Genomic DNA, 18,653 nt, shown 5'->3' on the forward strand with positions numbered 1-18,653 from the left:
CCTTGAGTGAGAATTCGGAAAAGTCTCAAAGCGAAAAAGCGAATGGAAAGTGCTGCAATTGCTGATCGTTCAGCGATTCTTCTGAAACTGAAGAAAAAAAAATGAAAATTATTGATAAGATTAATCAGTGCATCGAGGAGAACAAGACTTTCTACTCGTTTGAGTATTTTCCACCCAAGACCGATGCGGGTGTTGAGAATTTATATCAACGTTTGCAACGTATGACTAAATTTGCTCCGTTGTTCATTGATATTACTTGGGGTGCTGGAGGAAGCACTGCTGGTAAGACCATTGAAATTGGAGCCACCGCACAGAATATGATTGGTGTTGAAACTCAAATACACATGACTTGCACCAATATGAAGGTTGAGGAGTTGGACAAGGCTATTCAAACAGCCAAAGATTTGGGTATTTCAAATATTTTAGCTTTAAGAGGAGGTAAGTGAATTGCTTATGAATATGAAAGAAAATCTTTTTTGTGTGTATATGCGTGTTGAACATAATAATTAATGATGATCCTCATGGCGGATTCATCACACTTTTACTTGTGTACAATAATGTTGAACCTTTGTGTTGAATACTATGATGATGACGTTATATGTTGATATTTATGGGAACCACTTACTCCGCAATCACGCTGTTGTGTGAATCCTAATTATAATTACAACACACAATCTTTCACACGATCTTTCTGTTCCGTGTTGAATTCAAATCACTCAAACACGTTTCCGTGTTAAAAATTTAAATGTCCAACTTTCCAAATTAATGACCGAATTCACACAATTTCACACTCTTTTTCTCTCGCTTCACGAACAGATCCACCGCTCGGAACAGAAGAATGGGAACAGACCGATGGCGGTTTCACTCACGCAAAGGATCTAATTACTTACATTAGAAACAAGCATGGCGACTACTTTGGTGTTTCTTGTGCTGGATATTCCGAAGGTCACCCTGATGGAGATTACGAAAAGGATTTGCACTTTTTAAAAGAAAAGTATGATGCTGGTGCTGATTTTGTCATTACACAATTGTTCTATGACTGGCAACAATTCTTGAAATTCGTCAAGGATGCTAGAGAAATTGGTATCAAATGTCCAATTATTCCTGGTATTATGCCAATCAACAACCATTCATCCTGGCAAAGAATGACTTCCTTCTGTAAAACTAGAATTCCTGAGGAAATGAAGGAAGAAATGTCAAAACTCAATTTGGAAGATGACAATGAGGTTAAGGCCTACGGTATCAAATTGTGCATTACCATGTGCAGAGCATTGTTAAACAATGGTATTCGTGGTCTCCATTTTTATACTCTCAACTTGGAAAAGAGTACAGAATCAATTTTAGAAGGTCTGGAACTCTGTCCAAAGGAGAGTATTCCAAGATCTTTACCTTGGGTCAAACCTGCAAACGCTAAGCGTTTAACAGAAGAAGTTCGTCCAATCTTTTGGTCTAATCGTGTCAAGTCCTACATTGACCGTACTCAACATTGGGATGAATTTCCTAATGGTCGTTGGAGTGACTCTAGATCTCCTGCATTTGGAGAATTGGGAGAAGAAATTGCCTATTTCTACAGAAGAAAGTTTGGTGACAAGGAAAATCAAATTACAGCTTGGGGAAAGGAACACGATAGCATTGAATCCATTTCAAATGTTTTTGTGAACTTTATTGAAGGAAAGATTCCATTCCTTCCATGGAATGAACAACATACATCTCCAGAGACCAATATTATTAAGGACCAATTGGTATTCCTCAACAAGCATGGATTTTTGACAACAAACTCACAACCTAAAGTGAACGGTGTCCCATCCTCTGACAAGAATGTTGGTTGGGGACCAAAGAATGGCTATGTTTATCAAAAGGCCTACGTTGAATGTTTCATTTCTCCAGCTCAATTGGATGTCTTGGAAAAGGTCGTTGCTGAAAAGTACCCAATGATTACCTATCAAGCTTTGGCCAAGGATGGAAAAGCCAGATCAAACATTAGGGAAGATAGTACCTATGTCAATGCAGTCACTTGGGGGGTGTTCCCAGGTCAACAAATTCTTCAACCAACCGTTGTTGATAGTAATGCTTTCTTGGTTTGGAAAGATGAAGCATTCCACATTCTTGATACTCATTGGTTGTCGTTGTATGACGAGAATTCAAATGCTCACAAACTGCTCAAATCCATCTCCGACGAATGGTACTTGTTGAATATTGTAGACAATGACTATATTCATGGAGATATTTTCGCTTTATTCAAGGATGTTGTTGCAAGAAAGCAATAAATATTCTTCCATTCTTTCTATTTTTGTTAAATGATCAGTTTAAGAATTTACTTGTAATACTCAAAAGTACTTTCTGATGTTCATCTATCATTCCAAAAAAGTATGAATAACCCTCATCACTGTCCAACCAATGAAGTCAACCTTTTAAATATTAACAGAATATTAACCGATTCGTCTGTTCGATTCATCTTATCACCAAAATTAAAATGTCAGAAGAACAACAAACCTTACCAGACAGCAACACCAAGCTCATCAACAAGGTTGCTGACGTGGAAGACCAAGAAGAAGACTCACAAGTCGAATTGGTTGATACTGATGGCAATGACGACGATGAATATGATGAAGATGAATATGAAGAAGAGGAAGATGGTGAATATGTGGATGGTGACGAATACGAAGAAGAGGAAGATGATGAGGACGGTAATGACAACCGTGACGATGCAACTCCAACTGTCATTCGCAAAACAAGCTCGCGAGGCAATAGCTCCAACAATAACACTTCTCAACAACAATTCCTTCAACAATCCGAAAAGACTAAGGCCCATACTTCTCTGATGCAACGATTATTCGCTTCGACTCGCAACCAAAATCCAACAAAATCTCCCAAAAAGAATAATAAGAACAAAAAGAACAAGCAAACATCCTCTTCGTCTTTGGGCGTTCCACGACCTCAAGGAATTCGTGACAGTATTCATCTCACCAAGTTTGAAATCGAAGACGATGACATTATTGACTTTGGAAAGCCACTCACTTCTGAAGTCACTAGTTCCAATATAAGCAAAAACAAAATTGAATCGTCCAATAGTTTAATACATTCAAGTGGAGATCCAATCGACAATGATGAAGAACCTCTCCAACAACGTCTTCCTTCTTCTCCTCCCATTATTATTACATCCTCAAATACAGTGAATGTTGCAGAACGAAAGACAACACCTCCTCGAACCTCCAATCAACCTCAAGAAGAAGTCATTCTCATTGAGGAAGAGAGTCCAAAGAAAGCATTTACAACCACAACTTCCAACAAGGATCATCCTCTAAACACCAAAGGGGAAGGTCATACTACTTTCTCATTACTAGATGAACCAAAGGTGTTGAAAGAAGAATTGTCATTCTATCAGAGATGGTTCAATTTCTCCTCTCCAAAGACATCCAACACTCCTAAATTGGTGGAGTCTGCAGAGAGCAACAACATGATCGATCAGAAAGAGGTTCCAAGAAAATCCATCCAACATGTGAAATCTTACAAGATTGCAATTCTTGGTGAGGATATTCATGAATCTCTTATAGCAGCTGAATTCTTAATGGATAACATGGTACCTCCTAATTTTGGTTCCTCTCCTTCACAACAAGTAGGAGTAGTCAACAATGCTGCCTCCTCGTCATTTACTTCACCAATGAATGATCAATCTGAAAGAAGAGTTTCAGAAAGTCAATCCATGAAACAACTCTTTGAATACCAAGGTCAACACTATGAATTGGAATTGTTCTTCTATGATATTTATGATCAATTTGTGAACATTATAGATCAATGTCTCAAAGAGTGTGACGGATTTCTTATTGTCTATAATGTTTGTGTTCGAAATAGTTTCAACCAAATTGATATATTATATGAGAAATTGTATAAAGCCAAACAAGGAGGAACGATTGCGTTGGTGTTGGTCGGTGTCGAATCTTCTTGCCCCACTTTCAATAGCCGAAGAAGTGCTGTGGAAAGAAGACATTCCTTGTTGAGCACAGACAACATGGATGGAAATCAAAGCTATTCTTTAAGACCTTCCATTGCTTCGAACAATGTCAATAACAACAATACCTCAACAACTCCCGGTAGCGGAAATATCAATACACCAACTGGCTCACAAAATAAGGATATTGACAAAGAAGCGTTTTCACAGAATGGAATGGCGGTTTTAGAGCAACCAAGAGGATCGGTGGCCTCCTCATCATACTCTAGCGGAGGTGGAGCTGCCACTCACCATTCAGTCATTCTCAGAACTGCCACTTCCCTTCCTGCTACTGAAAGAGTGGTGTCAAAGAGAGAAGGTCTCAAGAAAGCTCTTGAATATTATGTTCCTTATATTGAAATGCATGGAGCAGAGTTGGCTCAGTTTAGAAAGCAGAAAGTCAGAGAAATATTCCATGAATTGTTGAAGGAGATTTCGTATGGTGGTAATTTAAGGTTTAGTGCTGTCAAACCCAAGACAATTGAGGTATCAGAGAATGCCTTAATGACTGATGGAAATATGGATGAGTCACAAGGAGTGATCATGAATCAAATAGAAGCTCCTTCTGAACCAACTCAATCTGCTGGATTACTCCATTCATTGAAACTTCTGTTCAATAGTCTCAATGTGAATGGATATTGTCTTACGCAACCTATTGGTAGTGAAAATGAGCTGAGACAAATAGAGTTCTTGATTGATCATTTTGAATCTAACCAAATCACTTGTCAGGTCATTGAAGCTTGTCTTAAAAGATTTGACTTTAGAAATGTCAAAATGAAATTGAGGCAGAAAATCATTCCTAGAAATGTTCAGCAAATCCTTTCTTTCCTTTTTGACATTCCATTGAGCAAGATGAGTGTGTTGCAGTCTCTGATCCAAGGAGAGCCCAATCAAATCGAAATCAATGAAAGATTAGTATTCGCCATCTTCATTGCGACATACGCCAAGCATTTGTACACTGAACAAAACTATGAACTCTATGACAAAACCTTCATGGTCACATTGGAAGAGGAGTGGTATTTTGTGAATAACTTGAATCAAATTTTCCAAGAGGTAAAGAAGAAATACAAAGACTATACCACTTTGGACTCCTTTGTCGAAGATCAAGTCATTAGAATGGTTGAATGGATGGAAAAAAGAATTCGTCTCAGAAGAGGAAATGAAATTGAAATGCTTATGAAGTTTTTGCTCCTCAGTGTGACGTCTCAAGAAGACCATTATGGCTTTGAGAAACGTGTTAAAACATACGTACTAGGAATTAGATACTTGGTTCTCAAAAAGATAGCCGATAATCATAATGGAAGGCTCTACAAAGCTGTAAAGGTGAAAGCAAACAGAATGTGCGCATTGAAACAGCTTGCCAATATTTCTAAGGCAGATTTGTTTGAGATTGGATCAGGTATTGAGAGTGGTATTCTGTTTGACAAGCATGACAATGTAATGACTTTCTCTGATTATACCATTCGAAGATATCTTGCCAACAAGTATGAAATATTCATTGAGTTGCCATTCATGAATGGAGGTAATTTAGAAAGGAAAATTGAACAATCCATCAAGAAAAATAAGTACATCAACTACATTGAGGTTTTGGATATTGCTTTGCAAAGTGCAAGAGGTTTGAATCACTTGCATGAAAGAGGCATTGTTTTTCCCACTTTGAAACCAGAGAAGATTCTGTTGAGTTATAATTCAGATGAGAAATATGAGAAACACAAAAAGTCTCAACAGAGAAATGATGGTGGCAATACTCCTTCTACATCTTCAAGCTTCAAATATGGTAGAATAATGGAAGAAAAATTCAGTGAAATACCAATCATTGACAATTATATCAAAAAGGAGCTCTCCAAGTATGGAAAGAACAAAATGATGCCATCATCTTCAAAAATGAGCGAGAATAACACTGCTAGTCAATCAGGAAGCAACTCTCAACTCAAATCGCTAATCATTAGGGCTCTAGAAGATTCAACATCCATTCTTGAAGAGGATTTTCAATCCAATTTGAATGTTAAACTAACCGATTGGTTTAAACCTTGGGACTTTACAACAAATGACTATGTCATTAAGAATAGAAAAGTTATGGATACTTATTCTCAGAATAAGAACAAAAGGCCTGGGCAAGATTTTGAAGATGTCTCATATTCAGTTCCAACCTCACACTCCTCTTTCAGAAAGCAAATGGCTTTGAATGAAATTTCATCAAACAACTCAACCATCTATTGTGGAGATATCGAAAGCTACTTGGATCAAAAGGATGATATTTTCAGATTGGGATGTGTTTTCTATCAGCTTATTACAAGAGAAAGTTTCTTAAAGATGGGGCCACTCAATGTTCCCCAAAAACCTCCCTTTGTAGAACCATCTCAATCTAACCGATCAAGTGTCACAACAAACACAGTGGTGGTTAACAATGTTAGTACCAACAACAGCCATTCTGAGAAACAAACCATGTCATTTACAAGACATGATTTTGGAATGCTATCGCTTGATGAAAGTGTTGCACTCAACGAGACTTTGGCTCATCAAATTATTGCATCCAAAATTCACATGAGTCTTCTCAAGAGTGAAGCAATTCTCATCCTTCACACCGCAGTACCACAGACGGGTTCTGAGTTGTCTCCTTCAACCTCAACAAGTGGGGAACATGATGCAAACAGCGAGAGAACTGTCCTTATGCATCAACACAACCTTGACTCTCAAGCTAATCGACAAACTGGCTCAACCGTTGTTGTTCACACTCCTAGCTCAACTGCTCCCAAGGCACTCTGTTCAAGAACCAATGAGAACCTCTTGATTGCTCTGATTCAATCCATGTTGAAGAAGAATCCAACACAAAGGCCCTCTCTAGCTCGTGTCATCCTCATTCTCGAAGTGTTAATCAAATATTCTGATATTGGAGATGAGATTTTAGCGGTGCTCATGCCCAACGAACATCATTCAGAGCGATCCTCAAAACAGAATAGAGTCATGTACAGTGACATGTCATATACTGTTTCTCCTCAATCAACATCTCCATCTTCAATGACGCCAATTACAACCTCGAAGGCATCAAATTTCTTGCAACAGCCAGCTAGCACTGGTTTGTCAGTATCTCCAGTGTCATCCATGACCTCGCAGAGTAATGACGACCATAATATGGAAATTAACCACCTTATTCCACAAAATTCTGAGGTAAAAACAGAAATGACCATTACAGATAAGTATTTGGAAATACCTGTTAATGTGAATCAACCCAACCAATCAGTTGCTTCGTTTTCCACTTCAACCTTCGCACAAGAAGAGTGACTGTTAGTAAATTAATTTCAATAAAAGTTTCAAAGTGTCTTCAATTAAAGATCTGATCTTCTGGTCACCATTCACAATAAAATGTTTCATCAAGCAATATCAAAGATGTTTGTGTATGGAACCTTGAGGCCAGACGATACCAGCGGAGCACCATGGACTCATCCATTCAACAATCCTCAAGGTTATCAAGTACATGCCCAATTCGGATATATTGAAAAGGCCCAATTGTTCTTTCATAAGTGTAAGTGTTGCTTCTTCTCGGAAATATATTTTTGATGATAACGAAAATTCTTCGAACAAAGATCCCATTGCAATTCTAAATGACAATCCGAACGATCGGATCTATGGTTACATTATATCTGTGAGTGAACCCGAAGGTGAGAATTTCGAAAAACTACTGAAATTTGCTGATGAAATTGAGGAATATCCAGAAGGTACGTTGACCTTTGATCAGGTTCAAGATATTGTTGATTTCAATGATGATGGTGTTCTCATATATTGAATGATACCATTCAGAATACGATCGGGCCATTGTTGAAGCCTATCCAATTTCAAAAACGGAGTATGATGATAATAATATGCAACAAACAGTGCATAAGCCCCCAATACAATCTCAATCTCCTCCCATTCCTTGTTTCGTTTATCATAGAACTTTGCAAAACATTGCAATTCGAGACAGCAATCCACAACTCCAACCAATTCCATCGGGAGATTGGCTGCTGAGAAAATGAAGATCATCATCATCACCTAGTATAATAGGTTTGTAAATGTTGACAACCATGCAAATATTTCCATTCTTTATCAAATTTGTGGTATTTCAACCAATATTTGAATTATTCGCAGCATCATTGTTCCTCATCGTCGCTTTTGGCTTATTCGACAAATGGGTGATGATAGTAAATTTTTAAAAAAAATCATAAAAAATCATAAAAATTTTTAAAAAATATCTCAAAAAAAATATTGCCATCACTTCCTTCCTACAACAGCATTCTTTTTGAAAATGTGGAGAAGTGAGAATATGGTCCTCCTTGAGATGACCATGCAAAGAGAAGCCGCTCACCAAACAGTGGAACGATTGGGAGAGTTAGGCTATGTTGAATTTAAAGATTTGTCTTCTCATTTAAACGCTTTCCAGAGACAATACGCCAATGAAGTAAAGCGTTGCGAAGAGTTGGACAGAATTATTCGTTATTTTGATGAACAAATTCTCAAATCTGAAGTTACCTTCGCAAGCGGTGAGAACTTCCCAGGTGATGATGAGGAAACCAATGAATACGGAAACATTTTGGATAGCTACGAAAAGGACTTCTCTAATTACGAGAAGGAACTCCGTGATTTGTCTGGAAATCTCGACCAAATGATTGCCGAAAAGAACAAGGCAGAGGAGTTCAGCTATGTCATCAACTTGGCTTCTCAATTCTTCAAAGGTGATGAGGAGAGCTACAGTGATGATAGCGAAGCTGGAATGTTGGCTGGCTCCAGAGGTTCTAGTCTGGGTTATATGACTGGAGTTATTCCACGTGAGAAGATTCCATCATTCTTGTTGCTTATCTATCGTAGTACTCGTGGTAACGTCGTGCCAAGATTTGCTGAGATTCCAGTTCCATTATTTGACCAAAAGTCTGGTAAGATGATTGAAAAGAACGTTTTCGCAGTCTTCTTTGGTGCTTCTGCTGCCAAGGAAAAGGTCAAGAAAGTCTGTGAAGCTTTGGGAGCTTCTATTCACGACTTCCCAGAACAAGACATTGCTGGTACAAAGAGATCTGTAGAACAAAAGATTGGTGAATTGGAAACCACTATTGAAAGCACCAAGTCAAGAGTTACTGACATTTTGAGCAAGATTTCGGTCAACCTTCCAAGATGGAAAGAGAGGGTACACAAGGAGAAGGCAATTTTCCACACTCTCAATTTATTTAACTATGACATTAAGGGTTCCGTTGTTGCAATTGGTTGGTGTGCTGAGAAAAACGTTGAAAATGTGAAGAGAGAAATGGAAGAAGCAAGATTAGGCTCCAATGCTCAAGTTCCATCCATTTGCGATATTATCCAAACGAACGAAACACCACCAACATTCTTTGAAACCAACAGATTTACAGAGGTCTTCCAGAACATTATCAATTCCTATGGTATTCCTGATTATAAGGAAGTGAACCCTGCTGTAGCCTCTACTATTCTCTTCCCATTCCTTTTCGCTGTCATGTTCGGTGATTTTGGTCACGGTATTTTGTTGACCTTGTTCAGCTTTGCCATGGTTATCTTTGAAAAGAAGTTGAAGCCAGTTGCTGAAAGCAGCGAGTTGTTTAGCATGGTATTTGCTGGTAGATATATTCTCTTGCTCATGGGTATCTTCTCGATTTACACTGGTTTCCTCTACAATGATGGTTTGGGCTTGGCTGTTGACATTTTCAAGTCTGGATACCAATGGAATGGACATATTGGTGAAAAGATTCCAGATGTCACCTATCCATTCGGTGTTGACCCTGCTTGGTTCCACACATCCAACAAGCTTCTCTATTACAACTCTTTGAAGATGAAAATGGCCGTCATTTTCGGTGTAGGCCACATGTCCATTGGTCTCTTCTTTGCTTTAGCTAACATGATTCACTTTGGACATTTCCTTGACATTTTCCTTGAATTTATTCCTGAGGTTCTTATTTTGTGGTCCACATTCGGTTACATGTGCTTCTTGATTATTTACAAGTGGTGCGTCAACTGGTTTGATCCTATTTATGTTGGAAAGTTTGATCCACCTCAAATTTTGCCAATGATGACCGACTTCTTCTTGAGTCCATGGAAGATGTCTCAACCACCAATGTTCTACAGTGGTGGTGATGTTGAAGCAGCCAAATCTGCTCAAGCATATGCTCAAATTGGTCTTTTATTGATCGCTGTTATTTGTATTCCAATTCTCCTCATTCCAAAGCCAATCGTTGAATACTGCAAGCAAAAGAGAAAGTTCAAGCCAAGAAAAGCTGAAGACGCTGAAGCTGTTAACTCTAACAGTGATGAAGCCCATCATGTTGCAATTTTGGAAGGAACAGACGGTACAGACCAATTGGCTCATCACAGAGAACCTCAACATCACGAAGAAATTGAACCATTCTCTGAATTGTTCATTAAGCAACTTATTCACACCATTGAGTACGTTTTGGGTACTGTGTCTAACACTGCTTCATATTTGCGTTTGTGGGCTTTGTCTCTTGCTCACGCCCAGCTTGCTGAAGTTTTCTGGCAAATGACTATTGGCTTGGCACTTAACATGTTGGAATCCAGCAAGGTCGCCGAAGATGCTGTTGTTCACAGTGGTGTTGGTCTCTTCTTCATCTTCTCAATTTGGTTTGGTATGACCATTGGTGTCTTGTTGCTCATGGAATCCTTGTCTGCCTTCTTGCACACCATCAGATTGACTTGGGTCGAATTCCAAAACAAATTCTTTAAGGGAACTGGTTCTCTCTTCCGTCCATTCAGTTTTGCTACATTCGGAAAGGCTGAAGAGTAAATAAAAGCAAACAATTACTTATTAATCACATGAAAACTTGGTTGCTCCTGCAGCAATGATCATCGTTGCGATCTCACTGGTTGCCTTTATTCGACTCGATGTTGTAAATCTGGCCAACATCTCCACGTTGCTGCTCGTTCAGTAGATTCGTTGGCAGCAACCTCTTCGTTGTCAATCGTTGCAAATAAAAACCAAAAATTAATTCCAATCATTCTTACTTCCATTCCATTCCATGATCATTAAATCTCAGAGTATTCGCCAAGTAATTAATTTTACAATGCAAATTAATATCTCCATCACACAGCTCTAAAGCATTCATATACAAGTGAATGGCATAAAGTAAATCACCACTCAATTCTACATTTCTAGCTTCTCTTAACAAGCTCAAATACTCATGTGAATATTCCTGATGTTGAGAAGTTGATAAATCATCATGAATGGAAGCCGCCATCTCAGCAATAGCACCTTCTCGACAGGAAGAATCATGAATAGGTGGTGGACTCATCATCATGTAATCCTCTTTTTGTTCTGCTCTTTCTTCATGGTTTGTGTGATCATGAGTAGCAGTCATAGGTGAGAATAACATTATTCCATCCACATTGTCACCACTACTTTCCTTGTAACAGTCATCATCATCACGATCCAATGATGGTGGTGGTTTCATTGGAGTAATCTTCATGGTTGGATCATCATCTTCTTCATTGTATTCATCTTCATCGTCACATATAAAACCCTCATCATCATCATCAAATGTATTGTCTTCCTCTTCGTATTCATCTTCATCGTCACCACCATCCTGTTCAGCAACATCATCCACAAATAATGTCTTTGCATTCAAAGAATGATCTTGTTTCAGATCCACAATTGGATATTCATCATCCTCATGATTCTTAATTGTCTTGGAATCCTCCACTTCCTTCACTGCCTTCAACACTTGCTCTTCCTCATCATCAGATGGTTCATAATTTTCATCTTCTTCATCAATAAGTCCAAAGAAGGAAGAAAGTCTTCGTTGAATCTTTTCAAACGAAGAATTCTTGTCACCACTCTCACTCGTGTCAGATGTTCTTGTTGTTTTCGAGTGATGTGAAACTTCAACGTTGGAATGGACAGGAATCAAAGTTGGAGGACTCATCATCATTGAGTGGTCATTCACATCATTTACATCTCCACTCGTTGGAGAAGGACTAAGCTCATAATCCATTCTCTTATTTTCTGTTAAATGATTCCTTCTTAAAGATCGAGGAGGAGTTGAGAAGGTTTTAGAAATTGTTGATGATGATGACATAGTTGGGAGATTTTTCTTGTTGTTTCCAGTTGTACGAGTAGTTGTCATTGATGATGCAGACGAGTTGTCATTTGGAATTGTACTTGAATTAATGATTTTTGGAACTCCATGTTGTAAAAAATTTGGGTTGTTTGCGATATTTTCCTTTTCGGAAAGGAATGAAAATTCAGAAGGTGGTGGAGAAAGACCAACTACTTTTGTGGAAGAAGCATACTCTTTGGTTCGACCATTCATAGAAGAACCTACTCTTTCCTCGTCGAAAAGTGTCGTCACCTTTCTTTTTGATCGATGATTCCTTGTTGTTGGAATTGTTGAAGAATTTCGACTCGAATGGATGGATTCTTCATGAAGAGCTCTGGCAGAGTCGTCTGCAAGAATGGATATTTGTAAATCATCTTCAGCTCCATATTGAACATCATCTGCTTGTTTTGAATATAACAAGTCATGATTACTAAATCCAGTAATGATGTGTTTGTTTTGTCTTTTTACAGTATCAAGATGTTGTTTGAGTTTTTCGCTATAATGATTATTTGATGCTTTGTGAATCGATTCTAATTGTAATTGGGTTTCAGAAATATTTGGATTTTGTGGAAGTGAAAAGAGTTCTCTCAATTCTGAATGTGTGAAATAACGATATTGATTTTCTTTTTCAGTAGTTGTTGATCTGAAAATGGCATCTTTGAATACTTGTTTTCTATAAACTTTTTCCTCAATTGTAGAGCAAGAAATTAATCGATAAATTACGACATCTTTCAATTGTCCAATACGATAGCATCGATCTGCTGCTTGATTGTCATTACAAGGATTCCAACTTGGATCGAAAATAATTGCTCTTGTTGCTGTCATAGTGATCATTGAGTGTTGACATTTGATATACGATTAACATAATAAATATAATATAATAATATTTCGTGTGTATGATTAATATAAGAATAAATGTTTTAAGTGCATGCAAAACATACCTGCCGTAAGTGTCAATCCAACACTTCCAGTCTGCGAGGTCAATAAAAAGCAAAAGTAAGGAGAATTTGGAGCATTGTACGCATCCACACGACGTTGTCTTTCCTTTGGGCTGTTAATACTTCCATCAATTCTGGTATATGAAATATTGATGAATTTTAACATGGATGCAATCATGTCCAACATTTTAGTACTTTGACTAAAGATGAGACACTTTTCATTTTCCTTATACAATTTCTCAACCAATGATTTGAGAAAAATCATTTTGCCACTCATGGAAATCATTTCTTGAACATTCAATGATTTTCTTTCATTGTTGGGAAGTAAATCAGGATGTGAACAGATTTGTTTTAAAATGGTAATGGCTATGAATGTCCGGTTGGCATTACAAGAAATTGATAAGAAATTATATAAGAAATTGAAAGAATTGACCTACCTGCTAATGGAGATGTAGATCGATTAATGACATCACTCACATCCTCACTCTTGAGAAAATCTCTATAGAGTTGAAGTTGATAATCTGTGGATTTAATCCATACCACAAGATCATTCTTTTTTCCAATTCTCTTCTCTTGAGACAATATTGAAGAGCTGATTGTTGAAGATGTTGAAGAGACTCGTGTTGTGGAAGGAGAGTTTGAGTTGGACAAGGACGCTCTCTGTATTCCTAACACTTGTGACTTTTCTCTTCTCAACAAGTGAGGTCCAATCAACTCTCTGAAACGTTTCAAAATTTCAATTCCTAATTTCTTCTCAAAACTTGTAGCGTCTTTTTCATTGGCTCTCAAAATTTTCTTTTCAAATTCTTCTCTAAATGTTGCACGATTTCCAAGAAGACTTCCCTTAAAGATCCAATCTAAGAGAGCATGCATTTCGAGAAGATTGTTTTGAACAGGTGTTCCTGAAATGACGTATCGACACATGGATGTTGGAAGTTGATGCAAACATTTGGAGAGGAGAGTGTTTGGATTTTTGAGTTTGTGACCTTCATCGAGAAAGATGTAATCAAACTCATAGTTCTTGTCCACAAAGTGTTCCACAAATAATTTAATTTGTGAAGAAATCGTTCCCTATTTGTATGTATCATAATGAACGCATTGTCATGACAGGAAATGGTGAACCTCAATGAATCACTGACACTTACATAGGTGGTTAATAAAACTCCTCCCTCTTCTCGGAATTGTGAAAGAATATCCAATCTCTGGTTCTTTGTTAAAGAGTGAAAGACGAAAATGTTAAAGTCACCCTCACTCCATTTTGTAAATTCTTTTCTCCAATTTTCAATCAAGCTTACAGGCATTGCAATCATGACATATTTTACACTATTTCCTGCAAAAAGGCCAGAAATAAATGCAATGGTTGTTGCTGTCTTTCCCAATCCCTATTAAGGTTGACAATTCGTTTTTTATATATATTGTAAAATACAACTTCACACTTACCATGTCATCTGCCAAAATACCTCCTTGGATCTTATTTTGAATGGACTTGTGTTTGTTCCAATACCACAAAATTGCCTCTCTCTGATAGTCATAAAGTTTATCATAAATCAAGGCTGCAAGTTTAAAAGGTATTCTTCGCTCTTGTTTTGCTTTTTGGTCCATCAAAAGATAGAGATCTGCCTTTGTGTCGAAAATAAATCCATTGTCAAGTTTTTTGAATCGCTTCTTCACTCTTCCTGATTGTGGAGACTGCATGACAGATGAATCAATAAATGAAGATTCCAGTTTGTCACTATTTGTTGTATGAACCGATGGCGTGTCATTGTTCAAAGATTGCAATAAATTGTTTTTTTCTGTACCGTTTGGATCTGTTTCAATATCAATTGTTGCTGAAGTGTGATGTTCCTGTTTGATGACATTCGTGACATTACCGTTGTTAATTGTTGCGGAAGATGTTGACAGCAGCAAGTATTGCGAATTGTTGTCACCAAGCATACTTTTATACTTTTGAATTTTTCCCAATAGCTTACTGTCAACACTAAACAAAGAATAAGCTTCCTCATACATGTGTAAAAACAAAGAAGGATGTTCTTTCTTCTTTTCCAAATCTCTGGCAGCTCTAATGAGGGCATTATATCGCTTCTTTCTATCCTTCTCTGATTCTAGTTTCGCTGGTTGATGACTGGAAGATGAGAGCAGTTGCGATGTCTGACCAAGATGTGAAATAGATGAAAGTGAATGAGCGAACTTTTCATGCTGAGGCTCATCATGTTGCTCATGGATGGACAATCGTTTTAATTTTGTTTGAATCGAACTATCAGTGATGGCGGTGCTCTGTGGAGATGAAGAAGAAGAGGTCATTCTCTCCTCCGATCGTTTGAACCAAGCGGTGTTCGTATTCGTGATGATGAAATTATTGGAAGAGAAGGAAGGAGCAGAGGATGAGGTCAATGAAGAAGAGGATGAGGACTGTCCGAATTTTGAAAATATATTCTCTTCTTCCTCATCGTCGTCGTCGTCATCGGTAATGATTCGTTTGCTTTTCATGATTTTTTTCCGTTGCGAAATTTGAATGGCGGCAACAATTCAACAAATACTTTCTGATGATCAATTCCACAAACAAGATATGAGAGAAGAGAGGCTTAATCAAAAAAAATGTAGGTTGTTCTTGCTTGGATGGGATTGATCATGATTCTTAACCTTAAATATGGGTTGTTCATTTTGAAAATATCATTCTGATATTCGTTCTTGTGCTTGATGCAACCAACGACTTCTTTTAAACGAAATATTTTCTTCATGATATATCGGGATCATTAGGGGATTCAATGAATTATTGCCTTCCGACAAGATTAAATGGCTATTGGAAGGAAAAGTCTTGGACTATAAAACTGAACAAAATATGGAGCTTGCAGCGGAGATTATCGAAAAAGAAGTGGCCAAGTATGAAATGATCCAAGAAAAGATGAGAAAAGACAAAAATGCAACGCAAAATGAAGATGAACACGAAAAGCTTCAAAGAGAAATGAAAAGTTCGATGCTTCTGATGGCCATGTATAACTTGGAGGAGAAGATGAAGGAAAGAAAGAACCAACAGTAAAAGGGATGCACCATATCCTAGATCCTTTCTCGTGAAAATGTCTGAAAATGCTTGTATCAATAACAGGCATTGTAAACTATCGTTATTGGTTGACTAAAATTTATTAAAAAATTTGTCGAAAAAAAATAGCCACAACTACATCCCCCATTAACCATGGTTACTTCAACACAAACAGCAACTCAAACCAAGCGTAAGGGAGTCAATTTCCAAGGAAAGAGAAAGGAAAGCAGACTTTGGGTCAGAGCTCGCGTTTTGGGCTTCAAGAGATCAAAGGTTAGACAATACGAAAATACCAGTCTCCTCCAACTCGAAGGTGTCACCAGTTCCAAGGCTGCTCAATTCTACGTCGGAAAGAGAGTTGCTTACCTCTATAAGGGTGAAAACTCCTTGACCTCTGGTTCAAACACATACAAGGGATACAGAGTTGTTTGGGGTAAGATCACCAGACCACACGGAAACTCTGGTGCTGTCAGAGCTAAATTCAACCCACAATTGCCACCTTCTGCTATTGCTCAAACTGTGAGAGTTTTCCTCTTCCCTTCAAACATCTAAACTCAATAAAAATTAAATTCATCAACAATTAGTTTAAATTCGTGCATGGTCTCATCGGGTTTGTTGTTGGTAATTGTGGATTGAAAATTTTTCTTTTCTACAACAAAAAAATGTCATCATCGGATCAACCCACAACAAAAGAAGATTTGCAAGAATTTCTTGACTCGATGCAAGATTTCAATCCGGCGGTAGGTTTGGTATTATCCACACAACTGTATCAAATATATTTATTCCGAAATCACAAACACAATTGATGGTGTCTTGATGGCCATCATAGATTCCGGATGAAATCATTGCCTACTACTTACAACAAAGCGGATTTAAAACAACAGACAAACGAATTCTTCGATTAGTTTCCTTGTCAGCATATAAATTTCTTTCCGAAATATGTAAAGAGTCTCATCTCTTTTGTACAAGAAGAACACCAAAACAACAGGGAAAAGAACCCCGATATGTTCTAGCAACAGAAGATTTGGCTCAATCTTTGAAAGATTACGGCATTGAGATTCACAAACCCGAATACTTTTCCGATAATTTGGTAAATGAGCAGATTCAAACACGATCATCAGCAGCTGGTTCCTCATTAACATCGGGAACTGCTCTTCAACCTTCTGGACAACCTGGCTCGTCTTCCAATGCTCCCTCTAATGACTAGGTGACTCTATTTTCTTCTCAATTATTATTATTATTATTATTTAAATTATACGAACACCTAAGAGCTTATTTGTTTGATTACAAATATTTTCATCATCACTAACCATCATCCACCTCTACAAATTCTCCCCATTATATTTGTAAATTTATTTTATGAAAATTTCATACATGATTCAAAACCGCCAAAAAAATGCTGTGGCAAGACATTACAGCCGATCAGATACAATCCATACTTTCAAATGTATCGAGTGTTGAGGATTTGAAACAGTAAGTTTTTACGTGGTCGTGGACATCATCATTGCCGCGAGAACATCATGGAAAATAAATAATGCTGTTTTGCCATAACAATAATACATTTTCGGGATTGCAATATTAATGATGTCATTGAAATCACAATAGAAATATGAATGAAGTTTTGGATTTGTATGAGCTCTACCCGAACTTGTCGGTTAAACAATATCAAATTCTTTCGGATCTACTCATGTATACGATCATGTTCTGCATGAGAAACAGATTTACTCTCGAGAAGATTTCAGCCTTATTTACAATTGTCAAGGAAATTCATAAGGACACTTCGAATAATGATATTTCTCTTTACGACAGTTTTGTTCATTTCAAACAGCTAGTAACAAAATATAGTGTACATAGACCTCCCTTCAGTATTGAGGTGTTCCATGTGGACGACGTGAAGAAAATTTCGGAATACATTTACAACACGTAAGTATTTGAAATGAGTGAGGAAGGTGAATCAGTTTTTATTTGTTCGCAATGCAGATTTTATCGTCACTACAAAATGTACCAATATGTTTTCTGTCCAAAGCAAACGGCTTCTGTCACGATTGTGCCATCTCCATCACAATTAATTCTTCCAAAACCATTCGAAATGCTCAGTTTGGGGAAGGCAATGACCCAACAAGAATTCCAAGAAAAGAAGCAACAACAAGTTTTGGCTGAAGAGAAAGCAAAACAAAATACCACAACACCTCAGGCCACTCCCCGATTGGAGAACAATGGTAAATCTGTGTCTCCCCCACTTTCTACAGAACAAAGACCAACAAATGAACAGCAAGTCACAAAAGAAGAAGCACCACAATCAGCAGAACAAAAGAAGCAACCACCACACCCTCAAATCCTTAAACAGTTAGAACCCATTAAAAAGGAAATTGAGGAAATGACTCAAAGCAGAATTTCAGAACTCGAATCCAGAATTGCAGAGTTGGAACAAATAGTTGCAGAAAAGAAGCCCTCCAAGACACCCGTCAAACGATAGTGCAGAGAGAGAAAAACTTTCAATAATTAATCATTCAGCTTGTTACTTTTCATTCGAAACAATAACCACTGTTTCATGATGAGGAAATGTCACGCTAAAAATAAAATTGAAAGTCAAATTTCTC

General features: G+C 37.6%; 8 protein-coding genes across 8 annotated transcripts; 7 read left to right on the forward strand and 1 right to left on the reverse strand.

Annotated features, from left to right (window-relative positions):
• Window positions 1-101: 101 nt before the first annotated feature.
• FDP41_003236 (uncharacterized protein) lies at window positions 102-2,267 on the forward strand (the record flags this gene model as incomplete). Its single annotated transcript, XM_044706518.1, has 2 exons — window positions 102-438; window positions 817-2,267. The coding sequence occupies 2 exons, from the start codon at window positions 102-104 to the stop codon at window positions 2,265-2,267; spliced, it is 1,788 nt and encodes a 595-aa protein (XP_044562627.1).
• A 206-nt stretch (window positions 2,268-2,473) lies between these two features.
• Window positions 2,474-7,270, forward strand: FDP41_003237 (uncharacterized protein; the record flags this gene model as incomplete). Its single annotated transcript, XM_044706519.1, has 1 exon — window positions 2,474-7,270. The coding sequence occupies one exon, from the start codon at window positions 2,474-2,476 to the stop codon at window positions 7,268-7,270; it is 4,797 nt and encodes a 1,598-aa protein (XP_044562628.1).
• Window positions 7,271-7,351: 81 nt separating this feature from the next.
• Window positions 7,352-8,001, forward strand: FDP41_003238 (uncharacterized protein; the record flags this gene model as incomplete). Its single annotated transcript, XM_044706520.1, has 3 exons — window positions 7,352-7,511; window positions 7,573-7,704; window positions 7,787-8,001. 3 exons carry the CDS (start codon window positions 7,352-7,354, stop codon window positions 7,999-8,001), a joined length of 507 nt encoding a protein of 168 aa, XP_044562629.1.
• A 308-nt stretch (window positions 8,002-8,309) lies between these two features.
• Window positions 8,310-10,769, forward strand: FDP41_003239 (uncharacterized protein; the record flags this gene model as incomplete). The annotated part of the gene is made up of 1 exon (XM_044706521.1): window positions 8,310-10,769. The coding sequence occupies one exon, from the start codon at window positions 8,310-8,312 to the stop codon at window positions 10,767-10,769; it is 2,460 nt and encodes an 819-aa protein (XP_044562630.1).
• Window positions 10,770-10,983: 214 nt separating this feature from the next.
• Window positions 10,984-15,503, reverse strand: FDP41_003240 (uncharacterized protein; the record flags this gene model as incomplete). The annotated part of the gene is made up of 5 exons (XM_044706523.1): window positions 10,984-12,896; window positions 13,020-13,382; window positions 13,454-14,087; window positions 14,162-14,398; window positions 14,457-15,503. The coding sequence occupies 5 exons, from the start codon at window positions 15,501-15,503 to the stop codon at window positions 10,984-10,986; spliced, it is 4,194 nt and encodes a 1,397-aa protein (XP_044562631.1).
• A 703-nt stretch (window positions 15,504-16,206) lies between these two features.
• FDP41_003241 (uncharacterized protein) lies at window positions 16,207-16,605 on the forward strand (the record flags this gene model as incomplete). Its single annotated transcript, XM_044706524.1, has 1 exon — window positions 16,207-16,605. The coding sequence occupies one exon, from the start codon at window positions 16,207-16,209 to the stop codon at window positions 16,603-16,605; it is 399 nt and encodes a 132-aa protein (XP_044562632.1).
• A 110-nt stretch (window positions 16,606-16,715) lies between these two features.
• FDP41_003242 (uncharacterized protein) lies at window positions 16,716-17,260 on the forward strand (the record flags this gene model as incomplete). Its single annotated transcript, XM_044706525.1, has 2 exons — window positions 16,716-16,793; window positions 16,883-17,260. 2 exons carry the CDS (start codon window positions 16,716-16,718, stop codon window positions 17,258-17,260), a joined length of 456 nt encoding a protein of 151 aa, XP_044562633.1.
• A 189-nt stretch (window positions 17,261-17,449) lies between these two features.
• Window positions 17,450-18,529, forward strand: FDP41_003243 (uncharacterized protein; the record flags this gene model as incomplete). The annotated part of the gene is made up of 3 exons (XM_044706526.1): window positions 17,450-17,526; window positions 17,659-17,976; window positions 18,034-18,529. 3 exons carry the CDS (start codon window positions 17,450-17,452, stop codon window positions 18,527-18,529), a joined length of 891 nt encoding a protein of 296 aa, XP_044562634.1.
• Window positions 18,530-18,653: the final 124 nt, after the last annotated feature.

The sequence above is a fragment of the Naegleria fowleri genome (genome assembly GCF_008403515.1).
Source record: "Naegleria fowleri strain ATCC 30894 chromosome Unknown tig33, whole genome shotgun sequence".
Taxonomy (NCBI): Eukaryota; Heterolobosea; class Eutetramitea; order Acrasida; family Naegleriidae; genus Naegleria; species Naegleria fowleri.